Source organism: Trachemys scripta, chromosome 6, assembly GCF_013100865.1.
Source record: "Trachemys scripta elegans isolate TJP31775 chromosome 6, CAS_Tse_1.0, whole genome shotgun sequence".
NCBI classification, from domain to species: Eukaryota; Metazoa; Chordata; order Testudines; family Emydidae; genus Trachemys; species Trachemys scripta.
The window spans coordinates 119,821,342-119,849,102 of record NC_048303.1 but is presented as its reverse complement, the minus strand read 5'-3'; the positions used below and the strand labels follow the sequence as shown (position 1 = coordinate 119,849,102).

Below are 27,761 nucleotides of genomic sequence, written 5' to 3'. Positions count from 1 at the left end.
CCAATTCAGCACCCAGTGGAGTCAGTGGGAAGAGAGGGAGCTGGACTGGTCCCTGCATGAACAGAGCTCACAGGCCGTGCATTTTGCTCTCAATTCCCCACTATTGCTCTACTTCTACAGTAGTTCCACCTGTGTGAGCTATGGTGGGAGGGAGAGCGTAAACATGTCTAAGCCCAGGCGCCTCGAACAATCCCACTAGGCACCTCTCGGCATCTTTAGGCATCTAAATACCATTAAAAATCTGGCCTGTAGTGGTTAAAATGTCGACCCAGCTGCTTCCAATGTTGCTACCACGTTGATGAGACATGTTAGTGCCTTGGAATCAGATGTCCGATGCAAAGACTCACTGCTAGAAATTCACTTCCCGCTAATGGCTTGCAATTCTTGCTTCAGACACACCACTCCTGCCCACAAACCCACTCACTGACCAAGTCACACGGAGCAGGACAGGGGCACATACACAGACAAGGGGAGCTGGTGAACTCTTCTGAGGGCTGCTTGCAAATCCTTCTCTGCTCCAGCCGGGACCACTCATCCATGCCAGTGTCAAGGAAGTCAGTTCTCCCTCCTGACCAGCACGCCAAGGATTGAACCAGGGAGCCCTGGAGCCAAAACCATATACTGCTACAGTCTGAGCTAAAGAGTTCCTCTCGGGAATGGTGTGGGGGGGACATACACTCACCAATGACATAATCTCGCTTTTACTGTTTACAGGGGTCTGCCTCGGACCTTTGCCCACCTGCACTCACCCTTTTTACAGCCTTCCTTGCCTCTGGAGAGGCAAATCGTCTTAAAGGCACATTGCAAATTTCAGGCTCGATCCTGCAGAATTTACTAAGGAAAAGACTCCCATCCAGGTTGGAATGTGGGGTGTGCCTGGGTAAGCGCAGCAGGGCGGAGCCGTTCCTTCCCCAGGTGAATAACGGCACCACCTGGGAGTGTTTGTCCTGAAATGGTTTTCAAAATCACAGGTGATTCTGTCCAGGTAGGTTTGTTTTCTCTGTGCACATCGTTCAGCTCGGCCAATGGGAACAGGCTCGCCAAACCTAAATCCTGGTGCAGAGCCGTTTTCACTTGCAGGTCTCATGCACTAGCCCAATGGTGCAAAGAGCCGGTGACAAGCCAGAGTTAAAGAAAAGGAAAGTTCCCCGTCCCCGGAGCTTCCCTTCAGCCTTGACTGTGACCTGAGACCCCTCCAAACAGCACACTCTGCAGTGGGAGCAACAACAGGAGCTGGTGCCTGGCTGGGACTCCCAGCCACACTGCCCGGAGGGGTAGCAACAGCACCACCTGATGGGAGACGAAGAGGCGTCCCAGCTGGGAGCCGTCTCTTTGCCCGCCTCTGTAGGGAGCTGTGCCCCTCCTGCTGGCCAGGGGAGCCGGACAGAGAAATCCTGGAGGAGAGAGAGAGAGGTTGCATCAAATCTCTCTGTTAAAAACACGTATTTAAACCTCTTCTCGCGTGCAGTAACTGCCGGGTGAGTTCAGTGACTGCCGAGGCAGAGCACCAGCACCCATTTGGAGTTTTGTTACAAAATCTCATCACTTATAGCAATGGGCTTGTGGGACCCTCCAGGGACGTGACCCTGCTGAGCTATGCACACACACAATCACCGCACAAACACACGTTACACACCACACACCCACACTGCACACATACACATGTGCACACTGCACGCACATGCACTGCACAAACACACATGCTGAACACCACTTACAGGCACCCTACACGTACATTCCACAAACACTGCATGCACTGTGCAAACACACACGCTAAACACCGTGTGCAGGCATGCTGCACAAACACACTGCAAACAGTACACATGCACCCTGCACAAATGCACAGCCATTGCACAAACACATGCAGAGGACAACTGTACACACACACACACACACACATACATTGCATACACACTACACACATTCATTTCCTTGGCTGGATGTAAGTCTGCTTGGGGACACAACCTCCTTTCACATACATTTTGTCTTTTTCCCCTATTCTCTCCTGTAGCTTTGTCCTGTCATCACAAGACAACGTAATACTGCACCACCAAAAGAAAAACTAAACATGAGGACAGCAGTCAGAACTGGAGAACTCCCCCTCCTCATCTGATCTATGTTCATCCCGGGTGGCAAACATCACCGGGGAAAGTTTAAATCCAAACAGAAGAGTCTCTTCATTTAAAAACCGAGTAGTGATCTTGGGAGCCTCCATTTTTGGGTGTCCCATTTGAGATGGTGCTTTTCAGAGGGCAGCCGCTCGGCACATTCTGAATTCCAGGACCCTTTACAATGACTCAGGCTGGGCACTCAGGAACTGAGCCACCGCAAACCCCTAGTCATTTCTGAAAATGTAGGCGACTTTTAATGGAATAAAACAATTTCTTTGAATAGGGATATTTGTAAAAACCTGTCTTTAAAATGTCTTTAAAATGTCACCTAACCTACTTGTGGGTCCCACGCTCACTGCCTGCTCCCCTCTATGGCCTTCTTTCAGCTGAATGGAATTCATTAGAAGACGATAAAATAAGATCATTCTCCATCCTCCCACCCATCTGCTCAACATGCATCGCTCGGGCTTCCCACTATACGCAGGGAAAATCCGAATGAAGCAACCGAAGGTAGAGAAGGGAATCTGAAAACAAAACAGCAACCGTGCCCAACAGCGTCTGCCTTTTTAAACTTAGAAAGCCGATCGCATCTCTCTTTAGTAAGCCAGTGTCTAGCTACTGTGTAGTCTGCTCCTTGTGTCAGTCCCCAGTAGTATGTTCTTTAACTATAAGTGAAAGCAACCGATCCCCCACTAAGGCACATCTGCTCCAAGTCTACTTTACAATGCGGGAGGGGGCATGGCACCTTCAGCTGAATAAGCCAATAAAGATTGTCTGATTTGGTTTGCCCCTGTTGCTATTAGGCTAGCAACCCACTGGGTTAAAGACTGGTGACAGCTGCTAAAAAAAATGTCCAGACCGAGAGGAACAAAAAAGGCAATGAATCCTACTGAGTGCAGAATACGGCTTGCGGAGTTGAAGCGCGAACCCATTCCATTTCACTGTCCCACTCAGACAGAAGCCTAGATCAATTTACAATGGTTACCTAGTCAGTGGCTCTACTTGTCAGAGATCTATATACAGACAGACCCCTCCCTCAATATGGAGAGAGACATATGTCAAAAACTAAGTCACGAGAACGTTAACCATGTAGCGTTGAGCTCACAAAAGTCAGTAAATGGCAAAGTTAACTCTGCCCCCTTGTGCATATATATTACGATACAGTCCATCATTAAACCATCACATTTTCCTCTTCCTGAAAGAATACAATATAATATGATTCCATTTCCCTAGAGTCTCCAGTACAAAAGTGGGGCTTCTTTGGACTACTCGGAGTGCATTTTGAGGGCTTAACTGTGCACAGGTGACAAGCGCTTAGTGGGGGGAGAAGGGTGTTAATGGAATTTACTGGGAGGAAGGGGGTATCAAGACAGAAAAAAGAAATTCCATACTGTGGAACCATTTAGCTAGACACTTACCAGAGCACCCTGTCTACCCCACTTAACGAGTCTGCAGGAGGGAGCCCGTTAGCTGTGCAGCTTCAGTGGGCAGTGAAGATAGCAGGACTGCTATTGCAGATTGGCGTACTGGGGATGGGTAGCATTCTGGGTTTGAGCCTTTCACAGTCTCAATCTTTTCTCTGCAGCTATGAGGGTTTACTTCTTATAAATGAAATCTGAGATTCTCCTGGGGCTCCGGGAGCTGGGGCTTTAGGAGACATTTAGGAAACTATTGTGATATCTCTGTGAGAGTTTGCAACATTGAGATTGCCTCTCTGCCAAACCCTAGGGACTATACACACCTAGGTGGGTGTGGCTGGCCAATGATATTTCCTAGCCTCTGGAACTCCTGTGGTTAGATAATAAGAAACGTCCTTTACATGCCTTCAAGGATGATTTAGTTGGGGATTGGCCCTGCTTTGAGCAGGGGGTTGGACTAGATGACCTCCTGAGGTCCCTTCCAACCCTGATATTCTATGATTCAGTGGCTAGGTCTACACTAGCAGGGGGGTCGACCTAAGATACGCAACTTCAGCTACGCCTCCCGCCGCGGTGGAGTTCCGGAGTCGACGGCAGAGCGATCGGGGATTGATTTAGACGCGATAAATTGATCCCCTATAGATCGATCACTACCCGCCGATCCAGTGGGTAGTTTAGACGTACCCTATGATTCTAAGGAAAGAGCCAGTTATAATTTAAGGCATCTTTAAAAAATTCAAATTCAGAATATCCCGTCATCTGTCCTAAATTATCCTTATTTTTAAAGGTAATGCAGCATGTTCATCAAAGCAACATCCAGGCTGCATAGTGACATTTAATTATGAACCTTAAGAAGAATGCAAAAACTACAGGAAATGCTCCGTACAAAGCAAAATCAAGCCACCTTTAGTGCAGCCTTCACTGTCAAAAATCCCACTGATGTCAATGGGAGCTGAGGAAGTGCTGGAGAAAGGAAACTGTTCCTATAAACCATCCAGATCTAATCCACTTCGTTTGTATTTTATTTTTGAACAAGGTGCAGAGTTGTGCCATCGTAATAATGTATCTTGCCATTTGCACTGATGGGTGGGAAGCTTTCTTCGTTTAGTTCAGTTTTCTTCGTAAGTCATTGAAAAATGCAATGCATCCCATGTGCTTTATAATATATGAATACTGGCACCTGACCATGGGACCAATCCTGCTTCCATTCTAGCTGCCATTGACTTCAAGTGGAGCAGGGGCAGACTATCTGGGCCTGATTGTGATCTCACGTAGACCTGTAGAAATCGGAAGAAACTCCATGGCCATTGATGGAGTCACACCAGCGTGAAAACCTTGCACACAGAAGCAATGTCTCCTTAGCATCACGGTCATCTCAGCACCTATCTCAGCCCAGCTGGCCACACAATACCTCTCCGGTAGAAACAGTTCCCACATGAACAGATTAAGTCACAAAAGCAGGTTACATGGACCCATGTCAGACACAACTAGATATGGTGAGTTGTAAGAAAGTGAATATTGAAGACAATAGCAGATAGAGCATCTTTCTAACGCCGCCCGCCCCTTTTTCAGTACGTGGTACCCACCAAAGAGCAAATAGGCCCGTTTACCTTCATCGCGTTTGCGTTTGTTGCTTTCAGCACTGGGGGATGTAATTCCCAGAATTCCACTAATGGAGTAGGAGGAGCCGGCGGAGTCAGTGCTCACTGTCGAGACTTGGGTCACGGACCCCGTGGAGGCTGTAATTAAAAGCAAAGCAGTCAGCATGCAGACAAACATGAAAGCCAAAGCGTGCCCACAACTCCTGCCATCCCAGTCATCTTGGGACCACTGTCCACACCCTCAGCCACAACAGTTTCATGTGACTCTGCAGTGCCCCAGCTATGAAGCTGAATGGTCATGCCTGTTTTGTTGTGTTTCCTCTGACACGTGAGTTTTGAAAAGGGGCTGATGGAGCATAGCTTGTGGCAAACACTCAATTGCCTGCAATAGGGGCTGTGTGTGTGCACATGCGATGGGGTTTACAGACCCCCCACTCAGACTAAAGCGGTGATGGAACCGTGCTAGGCCGAGAAGGCCCCGCCCCACATCAGCCATGGAGCATGCTCCAAATGGAGGACCTGCTTAAAATGGGAGTCTGGCACTAAAGCGGGGGAGAGGGAAGGAGAAGCTGTCTGCGGGAAGGGAGCCAGTTAGAACCTTCTGGGACAGAGGAATCCACAAGGGAAGGGCCTGGACTGGGGACAAGGCCTGAAGGGGCAGCCAGGGGCCTGACCCTTTCTCTCCAAGGGGGAATCATTGGACACTGGAAGGGAGCTGGGCAGCCCCAAGTGACTCCTTGAATCACTGCAACTCCTTGAACAGCCTCCTCGCGGAGGGAGGCAGAGGGCTGTGATCACGTCTGTTGTGTATTTGGTTGTCGTGGTAATAGAATCTTGTGTTGCTATGGACAACGCCCCAAAATGAACAGTGCCCTGGGAGGTAGGAAGTGGCCCAGGGGAGGCTGGTCTGAGGTATCAGCTCAGGATGGAAACAGGGGATGGAAACAACGTCCCCCCTTGGTCTGGACCCAGTGGAGAGATAGGGCCTGGGTCTCCCAATCCTTCCCTCTGCCCCTAGCCCAACCGGAGAAGGACAGACTATAATTTGGCCACTAGGCCCTCAGATTGCCTACAAGGCCCCCGGGACTTTGAGGACTATTGAGCGTGGCCACTACGTGAGCCCCGCTCCAGCAGGGAAGCAGCTTTGGACCCTAAAGTAACACTCAGGGCAGTGCTCCACTCAGGTTGCTTCCCTTTTATCAGTACCACGGTGGTTCTGGTTCCTCGCATCCCCTGTTCATTAAAATCACTGGCTGACAGCAGTCACGGTTGGCCGTGCTGCCCAACCCAAGTGTTCAGAAATCAGGAGCCAGGCCCCCAAAATCATTAGATTTACAATATAATCAAAAAAATGTGGGGTCCTTTTTATTTGCCGCTGGCTGTCGGAGTGTTGAGGGGTCAGGTCTCAGCCTTTTCTCTCCCACCACGTGACCTAGAAGCTTTCTCCTTTTGTTAATGAAAAGCTGCGATTCTCAGGCCATAATCTGATTCCAGCAACTCAGACGTTATGAAAAAGACCAAATATTGTGAGAGTCATGATAAAATAGTCAGATTTGGCAGTAGTGTCCCGGGAGAGCTGAGCTCACCTCCTCTCCTGCTGATGCAGTATTGTGTCATTGGTTCCTTACACTCCCTGGTCTGTCTGTCTGTTCTCGTCTTATTCTTCCAGTGTGACTTCTTTGGGGCAGGGACCATTCTTCTCTCTGTGTTTGTACAGCGCCTAGCGCAACAGTCCCTGACTAGGGTTCCGAGGCTCCAATTAATAATAATAACAACTACACTGTGCTTGTTTTAGGGACCATTGAGGGCCATTTAAAAGCTGTCTCACTGCCACACCCATAAAACGCCTTATATATGCACCTCACAAATGTCAAAGTGCATGTTGTGCTCTATCTACTGTTTATCTTTTTTAAATTGGCTTGTTCTCTATACAATAGATGTAACGTTACATATTAAGCCACTAATTAAGAATTTAGTATGATATGGAGTTAACCTGAAGCCACAAGCCAAGACTGCTGATGTATTATTAGTGGGGGAACCACAGGGCGGGTAACCTAACTGTGGTAGTGCTTCACTGAGCCTTTTGTATTAAACCCTTCATCCTGACTGCGGTGGCTGCAACAGGGGAAGAGTCGTCATTTGCCAGCATTACACAGAATACTAAATAGGAGGAAAGCATAAGGCGAGCGCCCTGCTATGGGAACCTTTCGAAGAAGGATGACCAAGACCAGAAGACGTTGTCTAAATGTCTGGTTATCGGTTAACAGCTTTAAAGAGGTGGAATGGCTTTGGATGGATAGGATAACTGTAATTATAATAATGCTTAGCACTTACAGATTGCACTTTACATCTTCAACATGCTTTGCGAGCACAAACTGATTAACCTTCAACACAACTCCTAGGAAGCAAGTAATTAAATAATAATATTCCCCAGTAGGGAAACTGAGGCAAGATGGTTAAGTGATTTGACCAAGGACGCAGATGGAAATAGTGCCCAAACCAAGAGTTCGAATCCCGACACTGACTCCCTCTGTAACCGTGGTCACAGCACTTACCCTCCTTCCTGTGGTTTCCCCATCCATCCTCATACACCACCCTGGCGTGTGGTAAGAATGAGTCAATGTGCATGATTCGCTGCCTGGATTCTGTTAGCACAAACAGGCAGAACCTAGGCCGCAGGTCCCCAGTGCTAGAGCCAGGAGGTAACAATCTACCTGCCCGCAAGCACGGGTCTGCCAGGGGGCCTAGAGCACAGCACACAACGTGGGCAGGCCCAGCTGGGGAGAGGATGGAGCTAAAGCCCCCAGGAGCTGTCCAGGACATGAATTAAAGCTGCTTCCCTTTGGCAGAGCGTCCCCGGTAGGGCAGGTAGGGTACTGACCTGTCCTACAGGGAGTGGCATTAGTGATGGTCAATGTAAATTTGGAGCTGCCAGACATCCTCTTTGAGGTTCTCCACAGCTGGCTCTCCATCCCTCCCTGGGACCAGGGCATTGGGGTGGCGTCCCCTCTCTGGATGCAGGAGGGGATGGGCTGTCACACTGCCATCCCACAGCTGCTAATCCCACAGTGCCAGCAGGGAGAGGCAGCACTCCACTTGTGCTGGGCGGCCACAGCATCTGGATGAACCACCCAGCTTCCGTCTGTGCAGAGCAAAGCGGAGTCAGGATTTGCCCCTGTATAAATGAAGGCTCCTCTGAAGCCACCGGGAGTTTTGCTATTGAGCTCACTGGTAACACAATCGAGCCTTAAACTATCAGTCACGCTAGCTGCTGCTTTTCTTCATCGGAGGCTCTTAGAGTCACTTTCTTGATAAAACGATTCCAAATGTACACCCGGGCACTTTCCAACTGAGTCTCGCAAAAAGCACCTCCCAGATAGTTAACTTCACAGCACTCCTGGGAAGTGAGCATTATCCCCATTTTACAGAGGAGGACACTAAGGCAGAGATTCTGCTGCCTTTCCCCACATTGAGCAGTACCTTAACCCGCCAGGACTACTTGCAGAATGAGCTACCAGACCCACAAGCAAGATGGCTTAATGGAGGTCCCATTTTGTAGCATGGGTGGTAATAGAACCCAGATTGCCTAAGTCTTGTACCCAAGGCCATTTTCCCTTCCCTTTCCTTTAGCAACCCTCCATGGAACCCTCCTTGCTACTAAGAAAGCAAACCCAAGTTTAACCTCCTAGAGACTAGCTATAAAGGACAAATCTTGGATCAGCTGAAGTAAATAATGTCCACCGCTCACTGCCTTCATTGCATTCTGCACGTAAGGAGGCATGAATGCTGTTGGAAATTTCAAATGAGGAATGAGCTGAGTGAACATGCCTACAAAGGAAGAATATTGGCTATACATGCAGTTGCCTAAGACAATGTTTAGAGAGATCAAAAATCTCCACAAACAAGAAAGTTGGGCTGAGGCCACTAACTCCATTAGCCACAAAAATGTGTTAATCAGGGTTGCTGTCTCCTGACAGACGCGGCATCGGAACCTGGCTAGAGCACGCTGCTCTGGCCTGAACGTCTGCATTAGGAAGGAGAAGGGAAGAACAGGAGAAGAAAGTTTGGAAAGTTTTGGTACCTCTTCACTCAAGACTGCAAGTGCACAAAGAATTATAGAAGGGATGGTTGATAGAAGAAAAAAACACATTCACAACTACTTACTGACTAATGATGCAGAAAATGTTATGAATAAGTATCCCTTTCTTGATTTATTACTTTAATTATCTGACATTCTATAGACCCCTATTAGTGGGGGGGGGGGTTGGTTTAGATTTCAATTTTCTGTCTCACGGTGAAAGCTATTTATCATAATAATCAGTAAAATTCAAAACCTTTTAGCAGTATTTATAAAATTCATTTACCATGTTCAACCCTTGCCGAATGACAAAGAAGGTGCATTAGTACGTGTGCTGAAGTGTTTTATGCAGAATTATCTGTCCATAAGAATGATTAAAAGTTCTTTAGAATATTTGTATTCCATTATATTATTTTGTTAATATAAAAAAAGTTTGACTTACCTATGCTGTGACTAGAGGCTGGGACCTGCTGGTTGGGTGGTTGCTGTACCTTAGTCCGTATGATCCTGCATGTAGTTGAAAAGAAACAAATGGCTCCTTACTATGAGACATGCACACCGTAGAAACTGCAGGCAAATAATAGCAGTGCCTGGAGAACATCAGAAGCTATTTTGTCCATTCCGGACACTTAGATGGTAAAGGAAACATCTTTTCCTGTATTAGTCCATTGAAGCACAGTGAAAGTGCGACTGGTGGGCAGATCTAGGGCCAAATTTTCAAAAGTGTCGAAGACCCAGATCCTCAAAGGCATTTAGGAACCTCTTTGAAATCAATGAGAGTAAAGCATGTAAATACAGCTGAAGATCTGGGCCTAGGTGAGTTAGGAGCCCATGTGCCATTGAGATTTAGGCTCCTAAGCACCTAAGGTTTTCAGGTGCCTGAAAATACAGGTAGATGCCTAGCTGGATTTTCAAAAGGGCCAGGCGCCCAACTCCCATTGATTTCAGTAAGAGATAGGCACCAACATATTTGAAAAGCCCAGTAGGCACCTATCACCTATCTTCGGGTGCCTAAATACCTTTAAAAATCTGGCCCTAAGTCACTTTTGAAAATGGGACTTATGCTCCTAAGTCTCTGAGGCGTTTCTGAAGTTTTTACCCCAAATCAAATGGAACACTGAAAGCAACAAATCTTGGACCAAATGCAAGACATCCAAACTCAACAATTACCTTGTCATAACTGGACCCTCAGACCATCTTCTGCTCTCATTTACACAGGTGTCAATCTGGAGTAACTCTATGAATGTCAAAGGGGTCACTCCCAATGTACACCGGTGTTCTCAGAGAGCAGAATCTGTTGCAGTTGTGCATGTGGTGTAGAAAGATACAGAGAAATAAAAGAAAGGGTGTGTGGTGGTTTTTTGGAAAGGGGGCAGTTAGCAAGAAAGGCAACAGGAATGCGTTGGCAAAAATGACAGTGTTAATGTATTAACGGGAAAGACACAGGGTGTGAGCCATCTCCCTATGACATAAATGGACGTTTTGCCATGAACTTCGGTGGAAGGAAAATCAGGCCCAAATACTAACTGTAGCGTGGTCTTGACTCAGCTAATACATAGTTCATTGACGTGCTTCTCATGGTAGATGTGTATGTTTTATGTACTATTTTGACAGCACGCTGCAGTGATGATTTCTCCCGGGGCTATTTAACAAGCTACATTCCCAGTTTGTGCCTTGCTATACACCAGTTTTTTGCACATTGATATGTTCACCCAAGAATGGCAAAACTTCATTCATGAACCGACTGTGTAAAGTTATAGTGGGGGTCTACGTTTGTGCGTAGAGCAAAAGGAAGAAGCTTAAAAATTATTCCCAGATCAGGGCTTTATCATTCAGACTTCTTTTATGTAAAATCAGTTTTCTGCAGACTTTTTATCTGTTCCCACTAGATCTTTTTCTATTATTTTACAACCATTCAGTAGTGACCACAATAGTAACAACACCTAAAATATAGGGAGTTTTTCATCAGAAGGTCTTGCTGCTCTTTACAAAGCAGATCAGTATCATGATCCCTGTTTTACAGAAGGGGAAACCGAGGCACAGAGAGGGGAACTGACTCACCCGAGATCTCCCAGCAGGCCAGTGAGAGAGCCAGGAATAGAATCCGGGTCTGGGTCTCCTGAGTCGCAGCCCCACCACACTAGGCACTTAATCACACTATCTCCCCATATTTCTCTACTGAGCAGAAATAGCTGGTGAGACGTGCTCCCTAACGTAGGAACTGACTCCCTCCCTGCCTCTCCCGTCGGGTCCTGAAAGCTGCAGAATGGGAAGGTGCTGAGTTCTAATCACTACATTCCCAGTGGTGGGGCCAAGCTGGCATTCTTTTCCCCCAGTAACAAGCCAGGACTTTTGGAGCAGAGGCCCAATCTTGTCTTATTGAAGCCAGTGAGAGTTTTGCCACTGACCTTCGTGTGGGAGCAGGACTGAGCCCCTCAAGTGAGATCCATCTGCACAAGAGGGAAGGGGAGGAAATAACACTTTGCACAAGGATTTTGAGTTGTCAGAAGGAATCAAGAGAATTCAGGGCCTTCTTACATGTAAATACCTTTATTTCTGGAGGGCTAGAGGATAATAAAGCAGCCGGTGAGCTTGCAGCTTACATGAGTGAAGCTAATAATTATGATGAATTAAACCTTATTGGCATGAATTTGCTCCTGCTGAGAAGTATCCGATGATTAATATTAATTGATATTATCAAGTATTGGTTGTATTAATTGAGGCTATTCCAAATTCTGAATTCTCTTCTATCCAGGTTCCTGTCCTTGGCTCATCACCATAGTATCTGAGCACCTTCCAGTCGTGCATTAATCAATGTGACAAACACCCGCCAGGTGTTATTTGAAGGCACGTTGTACTAGAAGGCATTCAGCTGTCCTACGGTGATGAGCACGGGGTAAGAAACTGCATAGGCTAGACTGCCCAGCATGCAAGCCAGCTCCCCGGTGCAGCGCTGCCTTCACTGCAAGCAGCACTGGGCTGGCTCCTTCGTACCTCCCTCCCTCCCACGAAGCAGGGAGGCCAGGTGGAGTGGGGCTAGGGCATGACTCCCCTCCGTTTATTCCACGTGGGGGCTGTGCAGCCATTGTCTATAGCTACTTACGACACAAACCAGGAGCAAGAGCTCATACTGAACAGCTTCCGACGGGGATTCAAAGTCAAAGGATAGAGGGTTAAATTTTCAAAGCTCTTATGTGATTTATAAGCCCAGGGCCCATTTCCAACCCCACTAGGCACCTGCCCGCATCTTTAGGTGTCACAATACCTTTAGAAATCGGTCCCATGTCACTTTGGAAAATGCTCCTAAGTCACTTAGGTGCTTTTGAAAATGTTACCCTGTATTAATGTTAATGTGCCGTGTGAACCAACATACGCATGTAGGAATGTAATGTGCATGAGTGTCTATTATATCTGCCCTGCGTCTGCACTGTGGCGCTCTGCTCGTGTTGATGGTTTTCACTATTAAATTCTGTGCTTTGCCTTTTTAGAATTTGGGAATTGTTCTTCGCCAAGGGCTAGAGAGAAACAAATCCTGCATGTAATAGTTAAAACTCAATGGGGACTTTCACATCACCCGATGTATGTGCACCAGCCCCATGGTTCCTGTTCTGGAGCTGGGGTCGGAGACTGCTATGGACTATAGGTCCCATGCAGTGGAATGTCAGGCGATCATCCTAGGGCTGGGTAGTCTTCCCACAGGACTCTCAGACCCTCCCATAACTGGACGAACTGCTTTTAAAGAGACAGACCCAGCAAACCCAGTGACAACAGTAGTCCTTAACTACATGAGAAGTCCACTGACTGCATTGGTACTTCCTTACATGAGCAAAGATGTGCAGGATCAGACCTCACTGCCCCAACACAGCAGAGCGTTTACATATATGCTTAACTTTAATCCTGGGCTTGCATCCCAGGGAGTGCACAGCTGAATAGGAACAGACTGCAGAATTGGGGCCCCATGTCTTTGGAGTAGATTCCCGACTTATTACCATATGTAGGGTTTTTCTTACATGCAATTGCAAGTCCTGAACAGCAGGAAGGGGCTGTAAGGTAGCAAAAACGATTCTGCCCAATAAAACAAACCAGTGCAAAAAGCTTGAATGCATTTCAAAGGGAGGTTCTGAGCCACAACTGCAGATGGATGAGAAAGGATGAGATTTCCACCAAATGGGGTGGCTTCCAAATCACGGAACAACTTTTGGACATGTAAACGGGATCACTCCATGATATTATTGGTATGAGAAATACACTGGGGTGGTAGAGAAGGCAACAAAAGAGTGAAATGTGAAAACTGGATTAAAACATGCGAGAGGCCTAGTTAGGTTGTAATCTCTTTAGGGCAGGGAGTGCCTCTTGGTTATGTGTTTGTAGAGCACCCAGCACAACGAAGCCCTGACCCCAAAGGTCCAATAATTAAAAATAATAATCATGCTACCAATGAAGACAATGGCAAGACTCCCATGGATTTCAGTGGGAGTGGAACTGCCTTTCGGTTATCTGAGGACACCAAGTATTAAGATTTTCTTTCAGCCCCCGGTTTCTGTTTTGTTTCTCAAAGTAGTCTCTTTCTTGCCCAGATCTGTAAATCTCTCGGTATTACTGACTGCTGCTAGGATTCCATTCCAGTTAGGAAACTGCAGACAGCATTCAACATTTTGAATTGTCTACCCAATCTTTGCACTTATTCCCGTGAATCTGTCACATAACATTTGATTAGGAGGTAAAGGGCCACCCACTATTTTTCATGTTATCATGTCAGAGATTATTAATACCACAGGGTCAATTCCACAAGGGCATCCAGATTGGGATCCCCAAACAGACATACAAAATAATATGGCATCTATGACCCTAGACACACATGGAAATTTAGAGTTAACTGCATTCTGGGGATTTGGATGAAATTGCATGAAAACTATCTTGATTTTTCAAACCACACACACACACAAACACACACAAAATGGATTCACAGCCCAACACAGTCTTTGAATTTAAATGTAAAGGGGTTTTATGTCTACACCCTATGAAGAACCCTCTAAGAAGAATACCGCAGGGGATGAAGGGCTGTTGCTTACCATCTAGAATGTTTAGGGGATGCGTATCCCTTCCGTTAACACTGGTTACTGACTTTTGTCACTTTCCACAAGATGTTTCTCAACACTGTCATGGTGAACACTCGTTTTTCTCTTCGATGTGAGCTAGTATCTCATCCATCGTGCAAGAGAGTGTTGGTTTCCTACACAGTTCTGGTTAAGATTCATTTAGATGGAGCACTTTAAAAAAAAAGTAATTATACTTTGCATAGGGCCCTAACCCAGGGCCCTAATCCTGTGCCCATGAGAGTCAATGGCAAAGCTCCCGTAGTGCAGGATCAGGCCCCATGGTAGTACCTTGCATGTGAGGTTCCTTAACGTTCTTTAAAAATTTAATTAACTCACAAAACACCCCTCTGGGTGGGTAAATTTACCACTCATTTTACAGGTGAATAATTGAGTCATATAAAGGTTACAGACCAGATTCCATCAGCCTTACTCACGGTGAGTAGTACCTTACCCCACCGAACATGAATCTGGCCTAAGGGAATCCAGAAATGCTGACATGCTCTAACCACTAGACCTCACTCTTCCCACCCTCGGCTGAATCTGAATTCAAACCTTTTTTAGATCACCAGTAGTCCAGGTCACTGGTGGTCGCGACCTTATCCCTAGGGAATGTTTATATGCTACCGAATCCAACCCTGCGAGCACTCTCGATTCGAATAAGCGTGGGACTTTCCCAGCAAAGGAACTGCAGGTCGGGATCGAGATGCGGCAGTGAGGCTGCGTGGGGATAGCAATTGTTCATAATATGCCACACACTCGCCTCGGTGCTCAACCACTGGCGTTCATGGCTGCCCAAGTCATCCAGGAAACAAACACAAACCAGATTACTTGCAAATGACCCAAATGAGGAGATGCTGCAAATTCCAGCGGCGATAGCCGCTGACCAGTGCTATCCAAATCTGTACCTGTTAATCGAGCTGACGCTGGGTACGGTGTCATTGTCACACACTCGCTCGGCTAGAAGCCTGTCCCTGATCTCCCAGGCAAACATGGTGGGATTTTGGCGTTTATACTCTGCAATTTTTTCGACGACTTTGGGTGTGGCGACCTTTGGTTTGGATCCTCCAATCACTCCAGGCTTAATGCTCCCAGTCTCATAGTACCTGGGAGAGAATCCAAGACAAAGCTTTAGTTACCAAGAGTTGACAGACAGGAAGGTTTACAGGGCGCACTCTACCCAATGCATCTCCAGTCTCTTCTATGATACATCTGCCCTTTCGCTCACACTTCCTGGCTACGTAGTACATTATCTCCCCAATGGATTAATTTATAGTAATTGAAAACGGGCCCCAGTATAAAACATATATTTTTCCATAACAGCAAGACAATAGAAACAATGCAAGATTAAAGGACATGCTGAGTTCCTAAATTAACTGGAAATGTGTGTTATTAATCAGAGATAGGGGCAATAATAGAAACAAATCACATTCAGCACCATTATTTTTGTACTGAACTCTTTTGTAATAAATTACTGTTTAGAGGGAAATTCGCCTTCATTACTGTAAATGCCTTGTCATCACTTCACACCCACATGAAGGCCAGGTAAAGTAGTATCAGGACAAAGATTTGCAGAGTACACTGGAAGTAAGTATGCCAGTGTAACATTTTGGTGTGTTCTCTTTTCCTGGGAGCTATGGTTCTTAAGGAGGAAACTAATATTTTCTCATCACTATTCTCAGAAGAAAGTAGAGTGGTTGGTTTCTTTAAATTCGTAGGGCCTAATACCATAACCCTTGCCCACAAATTGCTCTATGGACATCTGTGAGGTTACTCCTGTGATTAAAAATTATTCCAATTAGACAGAGTGGTAGGATCAGGCCCTTTAACAGAATTGTATTAAAGACACTGTGACAGCTGCTCAGCTGGTGTAAACGGTCCCGACTCCACTTCCTTCAGTGGAGCTGCAATAATTTATTCCAGCTGAGAACCTGACTCCTTTTTTCTTTTTTCTTGAAACAAAAGGTTGGAAAATACAGTAGAACCTCAGAGTTACGAACACCAGAGTTACAAACTGAGCAGTCAACCACACGCCTCGTTGGGAACCGGAAGGGCGCAGTCAGGCAAAAGCAGACACAAAGAAAGCAAATCCAATATTGTACTGTGTTAAACGTAAACTACTACAAAATAGAGGGAAATCGGCATTTTTCTTCTGCATAATAAATGTCAAAGCTGCATTAAGGCAATGTTCAGTTGTAAACGTTTGAAAGAACCATAATGTTGTGTTCGCCGTTATGAACATTTCAGAGTTACGAACAACCTCCATTCCCGACATGTTCATAACTCTGAGGTTCTACTGCGGCGGTCCTCAAATTCCATTGCACTGCGACCTCCTTCGGACAACAAAAATTACCATACGACGCCAGGAGGGGGGGACCGAAGCCTGAGCCCGCATGAGCCCTGCCGCCCTAGGTGGGAGTGGGGGCCAAAGCCCGAACCCCACTGCTGTGGGCGGGGTCAAAGCCGAAGCTCTAGGGCTGCAACCCCAGGGAGTCTGTAATCTGAGCCTTGCCACCCAGGCTTGAAGCCCTTGGGTTTCAGCTTCAGCCCCGGGCCCCAGCAAGTCTAACAGCCCTGGCAACCCCATTAAAACAGCGTCGCAACCCACTTTGGGGTCCCGACCCACAGTTTGAGAACTGCTGTTACTGTCTTGCTCAAAGTGGGTGTCTTGTTCTGTCCACCGAGCACCAAGAGGAAATCTAAGGAAGAAAACAATCTCCCTAAATGCTAAGCCTAAAAGTTGTGCTGTAAGTGATGACATTGTTCTGGCTGTGTAAGTCAACGATGCCGTGCACTTTTTTATAGTTTGTAATTTTCTAAGAACAGATAAAAATAAGCCCAGAACTAACAGCAGAGAGACCGATAGTTTCTTCCCTATCAGACCTGATTCTAAAAGCCCTCGGTGCTTAGAGCTCCCATTTCTTTATGGGTTCTCCATACAGGGAGACCTTGCCTGGCTGTAGCATCTTCACCAGCCTAAACTTGTTCATTGACCTTGGCACATCCCATATTTTTAGCAGGATCTTTATTAGAACCCACCCAATAAAAACATACGTTCACGTGATATATTCTCTCTGCAGCTACTTGACATCTGTATTGTCTGCGGAAAAACGAATCTCCGAAAATCTCTCCGATGCAAAAGAGCATGAACATGTTATGGGACCGAAGTCTGTGTCTCAAGGACAGTTGCATTCATCAAATTTCTTCTGCATTACAGGTTTAATCGTCCTGCGGGCACTCTTTTTTCAGAGCCTAAAAAAATCCCTTTAATGGGAGTGACAAGATGATGTTTGCACTTGTTTTCACGTGAGTTTGGAACAAATGGTCTGTTCCGCTTCTGTCTCCATGCCCTCATTTGAGTACTAGTAATGGAAGGTGACAAGCATCTGGGATGGATTAAATCTTTGGGCTGCCCTGAGTTGAGCCTAACAATGAACTTGGGGCAGGAAGGAAACACTTGCTCCCACCCCCTACCCTTTCCTCGGGTGAATGATGAAATAATGGCAAGAACATGTTTGCATGATACACCTAAAAAAATCATGCCTATGAAAAATGACCATTCAAACCAGACCTTGTAATCTTCACTTATGGCATCCCTCCGCTGAGTGAAAGCTCCAGAACGGGGCTCTGGTAAGCTTAGTGCTACATTACCAACCACTCACAATTTTCATGGGGCAAATAAAAAATGGCAGCATTTATAAAAATTCCTCTGTGTAACCAGTCTCTCTCTCGCTCTCTCGGGCCAGCGTGTGTGAACGATCACTGGTTGTTGCCCCTTGCTTAATGTTGCCTCCAGCTCTGGACAATCTAGCCAACAGGAAAATAGCCAACTGACAAGCAGTTTGGTGATGCATTTTGGACTCTGCAGACACACAGGCCCCTCTGTTGCTGGGTAACAGTTTTGCCTCATTGAAGGAGGTTGGCATAGAAGGTAAGGGCCTGATCTGAACCCCATTAAAATCAATGGAAAGATTCCAGTGACTTTAAAGGGCATAAAATCAGGCCCTCATAAAGTCAGCCCCAGAATAACTTAATCCCAATTTCCCTGTAAAGCTACGATAACCAAAGGGCAACCTGCAGGCCAACTAACCCTATAGAATTCCCCAGGGCACTCTTCCCGCCTGGTTAGTCTCATCTTTAACCTGGGGTGTGGCCCAGAGAGACTACAGCTCCCACAGTGCAATTCTCCCTCTCAATCTGGCCACCACCCCACACTAAAGACAGGGCAGCTGCAATCTGCTTGATTTTATGCAAATTAGATCCTGCCCTTGAGCTCCAGGCAGGTTGCCAATTCTCCCCTCAAATGGGCGCAGGGCAGACGCCCCTGTTGTAATGCTCCGTGAGCGATCAGCTAGTCGGCCTCCTTCTGCCACCATCCAGATCCTAGCCCCAAAGGCTCACATTTATTTCCTTGATCGTTTCGTGTTTTTTCCAACGTTTGACTAAAAACAAGCGGATTCAAAAACTTTCCATTCCAGAATCTGGGATCAAAGGTTTTTGCGTGGAGCATTCGTATTTTTTCCCCACAGACGGCAGCTCCAATTACAGTGACATTTTACCCACCGTAATTATTAGTTATGAAAATAATGAGCTATGAAATTCCAATTTATTGTTGACAACTTAAATGACAAAACTCCAGAGCTGCTCTCTGAGCTCCATGATGCAAATATATCTAATGACAAATCTATTCAAATCTGAAACAGTAAAGTGGTTGGACTTTTCCTCGGTAGGCAAATGAGTTGCCTATTTATTAGCTCTGCACTGATACTAATAGAAATGGTTTGTAAATCTGCTAGAGTGGTAGGGTGTCACAAATAGGACCAGCACTCAGAACAGATTCAAAGATCAAACAGAATGGAGCAGCTTGTGGTAGGCAGGAAAGTCCCACACAAGAAAAGTCTCTCGCTCAGAAAGAGTAAAGATATCAGAGCTTACATGTCCTTTCACTTACACCAGTGTAATCAGGGGTAACTTTGTTGATTTCCAATGGAATTACACTGGAATAAAACGTGGCATGTGAGAGAAGAACCAGGTCCATCGGACTTCTGGGACCTTCTGTGCATATGACTGGTTCCTATGGCATTAGAGCAGCAATCTGAATAGGACTGCAGAGAAGATTCTCCAGGAGAGACAATGGGTCTCATGGAATAAGGGTGAAAGAATCCTTAGCTTTGCCAGATTCATTTCATTTTGAGTACTGCATTTGTCCACGTGGGACTGCTGCTGCAGTTATTTCAGGGGGAAGAGTCTATGTACACTGCTAGACAAATGTTTGCTCTAACAATCTTTATAACTACAGTCCGACCAATAAAACAGATCAATTAAAACGGAGGGGGGGAAAGTGAAGATCAGAATATGACTAATGCCAGTGGAATGCAAACAATGAAGTTAATTCAATTGTTAATGCTCAATAAACATTTTAAAAACTTCTCTGAGTTATAGAGAGAAAATAGAAGGTAATAGAAAAGTATGGCCGCTAAAAGTTCCCAAGAGACATGCGTTCCAGTTCATTTAAACCCAGTGATATGTGATATTCAGATTTGTGCACAAGGAGTTAAAATGCAGTGGTGACTTTCCTGAATCTAAATCAAGTTCAAAACCAAATTCTGACATGATCGAATTTTTTGAATTTACTATTGCTCTACTACTTTGAGCATCTCCAATCAGAACAGATGGCTACTCTCCAAGTAGCAAAATTAAGAGAGTTAATGATTACTTATGGTACTTTGTGTTCTAATTAGGAATATATCTTATCACACGAATAAAACAAGCCTTAAAAGAAATTATTGTGACAAATTTCAAAAGAGGCCATGTAAATGAGTGTGCTGACTGACAACTGCTCTTGGTGGCTTTAGGTAGTGAAATGATGTGCTAAAAATAGAGTGTTCTTTAGAAAACAAAAGGGGTAGCTTTCACTGCCAGATTCATAACTTCTGGTTTTTCCATTTTACTGCAGATGATGCACAGATTTGTCAATTTGTTCAGTACACACAGGTGCAGGAAATGGCGACCACATGTGCCATCCCTCCCCTTCATTTCTTTAGTTATTTGCAAGAATTTTTTGGTGAAGTAAATAAACAAACAAATAAATAAATCGCTTTCACTTCCCAGGTCAGACATCTCAAATTGTGATCCTATACCATTTCCAGCCATTCCTAGGTCATTTCTATCAGTCTCTGTTTGACTTGTTTCTTGTTTCATCATCTTTGATCCAGTGTTTGATATTTTCCTTTACAGAAACAAAGTTACCTGCCAAGAATTTTGCTGACACAACCATGGCTGACCCGTAGCTGCCTGGAGATGTCACACGGCCTGACCCCTTGGTGGGCAAGTTCCACAATCCTTTGCCGGACAACATCAGGGAGTGGACGACCATTCACAAAAACACCCCCTAACTGATTCACTCCTCCATGTCCTGAAACACATGGGAAAAAAAACAAGCAGAAAAAAAAACATCTTTGTGATAGTTGGAAGACACTTCTCTACTGCATTCTTGCTTAGCCAGAGATTCCTCCTTCACAATGATCAACCTCACTCCTCAAGAAGAGTTTAAACATTTTCAAATTACTGATCATCACTTACTGCCAAGGCAGGAAGAATTTTAAAAGTTGAAACCTAATTCTGTTCTCATAGCAATTTCACACCAATGTAACCCCACTGGCTTCAATGGAGTTCCTCCTGATTTAAGTGACATCAAAATCAGACCCCTGGTTCGTAAAACAGCGTTTCAAACTACATTTTTAGGCCCACACCAACAGTACTCAGGCAATATCTCCCCTTGAAACTAATGGGAGATGTTGCCTGAGTAAGAACTGCCTGGGGAAGCCCTGTAGCTGCATGGTAAAAAGGTGACTTTTAGTCTCCCTACAAATATGAGGCTGTGTTCAAATAAGACTTGGACCATTTTCCTTATAAATTTAGTTTCAGTCAGTCAGAAAAGGGTTGCACTGAATTTAATGATCGTTTACTTTCCCCCCCCCCCCACACCAAATGACTGCTTAATGCTTAATTTAATCAAAAGGGGGGGGAAATATGGAATGGCTTGTGCTGTTCTCATTTACAGGGGCCTCTGCAGACATTATGGTCCCCAAATGAAATGTGAATGCTTAGCCCACACCTCTATATTAGTCTTTTTCTAGCAGATTTGCACTGTTCACCTTTAGCAAGGTGAATCATATATCTGATGTGAAATGGGACCCAGCTAGATGAGTAGCAGCTAACCTGTGTAAAACCAATGAACATGTAATAATCCCATGTAGCAAGTGACGAAATATAATTAATCCTCAAGGTGTTAATCATTCAAACTACTTATATCACAGAGGGCTGGCAAAACTGAAAACAAATAATGGCATGGACATCCCTATTGCCAAAACTGGAACAAAAAAGTAATAAGAAAAATCTCTAGTTACAGGAAACTTAGACTATACAGAATAAGCTGACAGGTCAAATGCCTCAATGCTTAAAAAAAACAATTGTGTAAACTATTTTTATTTAAGTCCTGTCATTTCCCCGTTGATAAACTACTATCAAACTTTATAAACACCTTCTACAACTGTCAGAACACATAATGAATCCACATAAAATATTTGATTACTAAAGCCAGTTTAAGCCTACACAGAGCCAGTCACTGAAGTTCCTTGTCAATTTCAGAAGTGAATCTTGTTTTCAGCACACCAGATCTTAGTGGAAGCTTCAGGTTCAAAGTGTTTCTGCTCCAAAAATAACTTTATTCGGAGCACATCAAGAGAAGTCTGAGGATAACCTTATGCTGCATTTTCCAGAGTGAACCATCCCATCGTTTTAGGTTTACAGAGCCTATCCGTTTTGATTCTGAAATTCTTTTAAGGCCAGAAAAATAATGTCCTTATTGCTTTTAATACCAAAAAATAGCGGTACAACGCCACTTAACTGAAACAAACTAGCCTCGGGTTCCCTAGCAATTTCAATGATATTCAATTATTAACATCGTATTTAATAAAAAAAAGGCAAAGCTCTATAGCTTTTCATCTAGAAAAGCAATTCAAAGTAGAAGAAAAGAAAGAAAGAAAATCTTGATATTGAAAGCTAAGACTTTGTTTTGGGAAGCGTTTTAATTTTGTAATTATTCCCTCCAAATATTACAAGTTCGGTGTTTGGTAGGCAGCGAGCTCTCCGGGCGTCAAAGGTTCCTTAATGCCCTAGAACAATTTACCCTCTAGATGGCAAATTAAACAAAGGACCCCTCTGCTTTCTGCTCGAAGTTCGAACGCACTCACTCTTCGCGGCCAGCCAGGCTCGCTGGCTCGCCCAGCAGCAGCCGCAGAAGCTGTGGTTCACTAGCTCTCCCCCCCACTTCAGCAGGGCCAGGGGTTCAACTCCCTACGTGTTCTGACAGCTCTCCTCGGCGAAAGCGAAACCCCGATCGACTTGAACTTCCCTCCCAACTTCGGTGCCGTGTAGTGAGGCCAAACGGGAAACCGGCCGCATGTCCCCCAAAATCAGCACCTGCATGAGTTTCCCGGGGTTAGTTTCAAGCGTAAACGTGATTAGTAAAATACAGGCGGGGAAACGTAACGCCTTGATATTTGTTGTCAATAAATATTGGATGAAACCATTCTGTGACTTCAAATAGGTCATTCTCTAAAGGGAGTTATATTCCTGGGGGAAAAAACAACAACCCCGTGCATAACAAAGCTCTCTCTGCGGGTGAATAGCCCCAAATTGTTGCTGGGATCAGCCAGCCCCCAGTTTGGCTATGGGGGAATTCAAATGCTTTCGAGTCACAACAAAAATGCACTGCACCGGGAGGCACTCCCCAGCAAGCCGGACTTTCCCTCCAAGAGAATAGCTGCTAAATAATAAAGATGGAGCGATAAATCATCAAGTAATCGTCGGTGGGTTTATTAAAACATATATAACGCTGGCAACCCACGGGGAGATCGTCTCTACGTGCAATAGCTTTGTGCTGAGGGAGAGATTTCTGAACCTGGGTAGGGTTGGAATCTGCTGGATTTGTAACAAAGGGAAGCTGCGCTATGCTAATGATCCGGCAAATTAGCCACCAGTTTGAAAATCTCGGTATTCTCCGCACAGCTCTCAAATACTGCTGGTCTCCTGGAGGCAAATGAACACCCCGACCCCACCAGCTCACTCACTGCTTGCTCTCCTCTCCTCAAGAAATACAACCACTCTAGCTCTGATGCGAAGTCTTACTTGCCAGGGAAGGCGTCATCCCCACTTGGCTTTCCAGGCGATGGAGACCCGTGATATTAACCAGCCCAGGCTCTGAGATTACCCTGCCTGTTCAGCTAGGGTCACTCTGCAGAGCAAATTGCTCAGCCTGTGTGAACTGTGCTCCCTGCCTTCGTGAGCTGGAGCCGGAGAGGTTAAATTAGGTTAAAATAATCTGCAGCAGGGGTACAAGAGCCTTTTACGGGCAGTTAACGGGCCTTCGGATTTGTACCCTTCATCTTCGGGCCGAGAAATGTATGGGATGGGAAAGGAATAGCTAGTTCAAATGAAAGGAAAACGATCCATCCGTGGGGATGCCTTCTCCTCTTCCACTGTATTTGTCCCCATTATCACCCACTTCTGTGGCTAGCAGAGGGAAGTTCTCACTGAAGGAAGGCAAAGAAAAATGCTTTCAAAAAATCAGATCTTCTTTACTGCCGCCAATCAACCTGCAGAGTACAGGGTACAGGCCACGGCGAGTCTAGCAGGGCCAACTCTGGGAGTTTGGCAGGGCAACAGTAACTAGTCCCTCCCTGTGAAAAATACACGTTATCAAATAACTAGGTCGTCTGTGTTTTCCGGGGGGTTACACGAGAGAACTGCACTATGCCAGGCATTATGAAAGTACAAAACATCTAAGTCTGGGGCAAGTTTGTAGCACTCTATACTACTGTGCCTTTTACTGAGAAATTTTAAAGCAATTTGAACTATGGAGAATATATATACTATATATTTATGTACTGTGTGTATGGTTAGGTGACTATAATATAATATAATATAATATAATATAATATAATATAATATAATATAATATAATATAATATAATCCATACATGTATGCATATATACATATGTATGTACATATGTATTGTATAGTCTTCATTGAGAAATATTCAAGTATATAATACATATAGACATATATATGTCTATATACATGGCTGGATGGATTGTGTGTGTATTGTTGTGTCTCTATGTTATAATATATATGTATATTACATATACACACAACAGTACACACACTATACATAGATGTATAGTATATATTCATATATATGTGTGTAATGTGCGTATATATGCATATCTGTGAGGGAAAGAAGTATAGAGATATGCCTCTATGAATACACACACATTATAGCAGCTGTTTAAGCATTAAATCCAGCATTGCTCCATCGATTGGCTGTAAGTGAAAGGGTTGCTGATTCACAGCAGAGCCAACCCATTTGCTAACAGGGGTATTAAAGAAAGTTTTTAAAAAAAATACTATAAGTGTCATTGCGAAAAATAACCCCCGGGGTGTTCTTTGCAAATATTACCTCGCCCCTAGAAACGGGTGGGAACTCTTTTGCAGAAGGTAAAACTAAGTGCCACCACCTCAAGGAACAAAACACCTTTACAAGTCTTTTCCCACTCGGATCTCACGATTAGAAAACGATGGGCGAGCCGGGCAAACGAACAGACAGAGAGGCGCCCTTCTAAGGGAATTCTCATTGACTTTCTCAATGTGTCCGGCGTTTATTTGGAAAGTCCATCCCGTAACTGTCCAGTTGGCGGGCCCTTCTTTTCCAGCCTAGTCCAGTTGCAAGGGGATCCTGGCTGGCTCATTTGCACGGATTGCTGCTTGGGTGGATTTCAGCTGCAAAGGCTGCCCCAGTGCTAGGGGAAGCGGCTGACTCAGCGCATTCTTATTTGGTCTATTTCCTCCCCCAGTTGAAAGGTGCGTGCTAGATTCCCTCTCCTCGCCCAGCGATCAGATTGCCCCTCAAAGACAAACGTCCAATAGGAAAGGAAGGAGCTGTCGGATTATTAGGATTTGGTTTGGGGCTCATTTTAGCGCAGGTGAGATCTGGCCAAGATCTTTACAGTCGGTACATCAACCCACGTGCAAACTGGGAACGTTAGTAGCCGAAATGCCCTGCGCCTTAGCGCGTCACATCTCAGCCTTTCCCCTCGCCCCCGTGGGGAGCAAAAAGCAGGAAAAGTTGAACGACCAAAACTTTTAGAAAGAGGAAATGCCCAGGGGCTAGGGGCGGGGTCGTTCACAAGCTATGGAAAGCGATGGAGGTGGGGGACTTGGTCTTAACCGCGTGCTGGTTATTGTTGTTGTTAAGTAGCAGAAGAATCACCCCCAGCTCGAACAGCCCAACCACCGACCAGACTTTCGGGGTGAGTCCCCGCTCCAGCCAACCTATTGCTTGGGGAGGTATTGAAACTAAGAAACACGCCATTAAGATCCCACCTATTAACAGCTTTACCTATGCTCCCATGTCTCAAACAAGTAGAAATACTGGGGCGTGCTACCACATCGATTGGGTTTGTCCCCACCTGTAAAAATCTGACTTTCCTGGTAGTAAAAGCATAGCACAATGCAACTACACTTAGTCCTTCCTTACTACACACTGCATCCAGGCTGGATTCGGGGGCTCAGTGCTTGTAGGTTTCAAGCTTTCCCCTCCAACGAGAAAGAAGAAACGATGTGGGATTGTTATTCCTGGGCCAGAAAAACCCGCAGGCATCGTAAGCACTCCGCTCTCTGCTCAGCATTTGTTCTCCCGCTGTGTGACGGCTTTGCTAGACTTCCTTAGGAAATGATGCCTCTGGTTAGGGCATTCCGCTCTCTGCTCTCGGCTCCAAATGCGGTTTTAGGTTGGGGGTATTTCTGATGGGGCTGGCGTTAGCTGGCTTCGCCCACTGAATCAGCATTTGTGACAACAGAACAGCTGAAAATTCAGCCAGAAATCCTTTCTTTCGGAGTCAGTCGCACTAAATCTCTCCAGAAACAGATTGACTACAATAGCAAAAAGCATCATAATCAAACTGGGGGTTTGCCCCTCCGTTTCTTTTTCTCCCCTTACATTCCTGCAGAATATATTGATTTATCATTATTTAGGTTAATGGAGGAAGCAGCTAAGTCCCTTAGTGGCTTTTCCACATATGGTTGCCCGTCAAATTAGCAGCAAGACAACTCCACGAGAAATCTTGTTTTTCACTGTTAATCATATTTCAAACTATCGTTCTCCTAAATGAAAAGCTCGATTTGCACATCAGTTAAAATATTTTGATTTGTAAATTTAAAAAAAATCAAAATCAATTTTTCCATTTACCGTTTTCCTTTTTTTAAAGGCGGGTTATTTTGAAAATGTTTTAAATGTCTCATTCGATTTAGCTAAAAAATAACCTTAGTTCTTTTAATCAAAAAATGTTGCATTTTTCTTTGTAGTTCATCTTATACACTTCCCTGTAAGTTTACAGTTTGCCCTTCTATAGTCATCTAGTGTGTGTCCTATTCTAAATTTATATTATTATTAGATAGATAGATAGATAGATAGATAGATAGATAGATAGATAGATAGNTTATATTATTATTAGATAGATAGATAGATAGATAGATAGATAGATAGATAGATAGATAGATAGATAGATAGATAATGTCTATCTATATATCACGTTCTTTTATTTTGAAAACAAATCTGTCTTGGCTAAAAGGCTGGAGTGCATAAGGGAAATGTGATTAGTTCTACTTTATATTTCCTTGAAATCTCAAGATCTAATCCAGCGTTTAACTCACCATGAGAGAAGATGTCATTTCACATAACACTGTGTTAATGGATAAATCTTCTCCCAGCCTCTCAAGCACAACAAACCTCAAGCAAACACATTACACACATTCTGCTAACTTACACAGCTAGTTCTAACATTTGGACTCTGTTGTCCACTCTGCCTCACTTAGACTTTGATGTTGCAAAAATTAATTCTATGTTTTTAGAAGAAAATTATTTTAGACTCAGTTTATCATTGATAACTGCTGGGTATTTTTAGGCTAAATCGATATTTTAAATTTGGGGAAAATGCTGCAGACCAAACTTTTCTGTATCTTTCAAACACAATGTTTTCTCTGAGAGAACGAGAGCGAGAGAGAGAGATTTGATTTAGAAATATTTGTACATCAATTCATTCTTCTAGAGAGTAAATGATACACACTGAAAGAGGCTGTTTCTAATATTTCCAAGCCCTATTTTTCTAGTAAAGATTTGTCTTTAAAAATTATCTGTACATAAATAATTGAGAAATAGTAAAAGTCGACTAAGGAAAACCTCAACTTTTGAAGCCATCCAAAAAAAGGGGGGGAGACTTACAAAAAAGAACAGGTCTGTTTGGTGGAACTATTTAAGGGGTTTGATTGTACTGCTCACTTTTGGCACTTGAATCTCACTGTGAGATGGCAAAGTTCTAACAAAATAAAACGTGCA

General features: G+C 44.7%; 1 protein-coding gene across 3 annotated transcripts in view; it reads right to left on the bottom strand.

The window, feature by feature from the left end:
* Positions 1-27,761, bottom strand: part of PAX5 (paired box 5) — a 232,082-nt gene that overhangs the window by 194,397 nt on the left and 9,924 nt on the right. For all 3 annotated transcript variants that reach the window (XM_034774864.1, XM_034774865.1, XM_034774866.1), the window contains exons 2-5: positions 20,554-20,719; positions 15,213-15,410; positions 9,651-9,715; positions 5,140-5,268 (exon numbers count right to left, since the gene is read on the bottom strand). In XM_034774864.1, the coding sequence (XP_034630755.1) occupies positions 5,140-5,268; positions 9,651-9,715; positions 15,213-15,410; positions 20,554-20,719 (558 nt within the window). The remainder of the gene's footprint in view (positions 1-5,139; positions 5,269-9,650; positions 9,716-15,212; positions 15,411-20,553; positions 20,720-27,761) is intronic.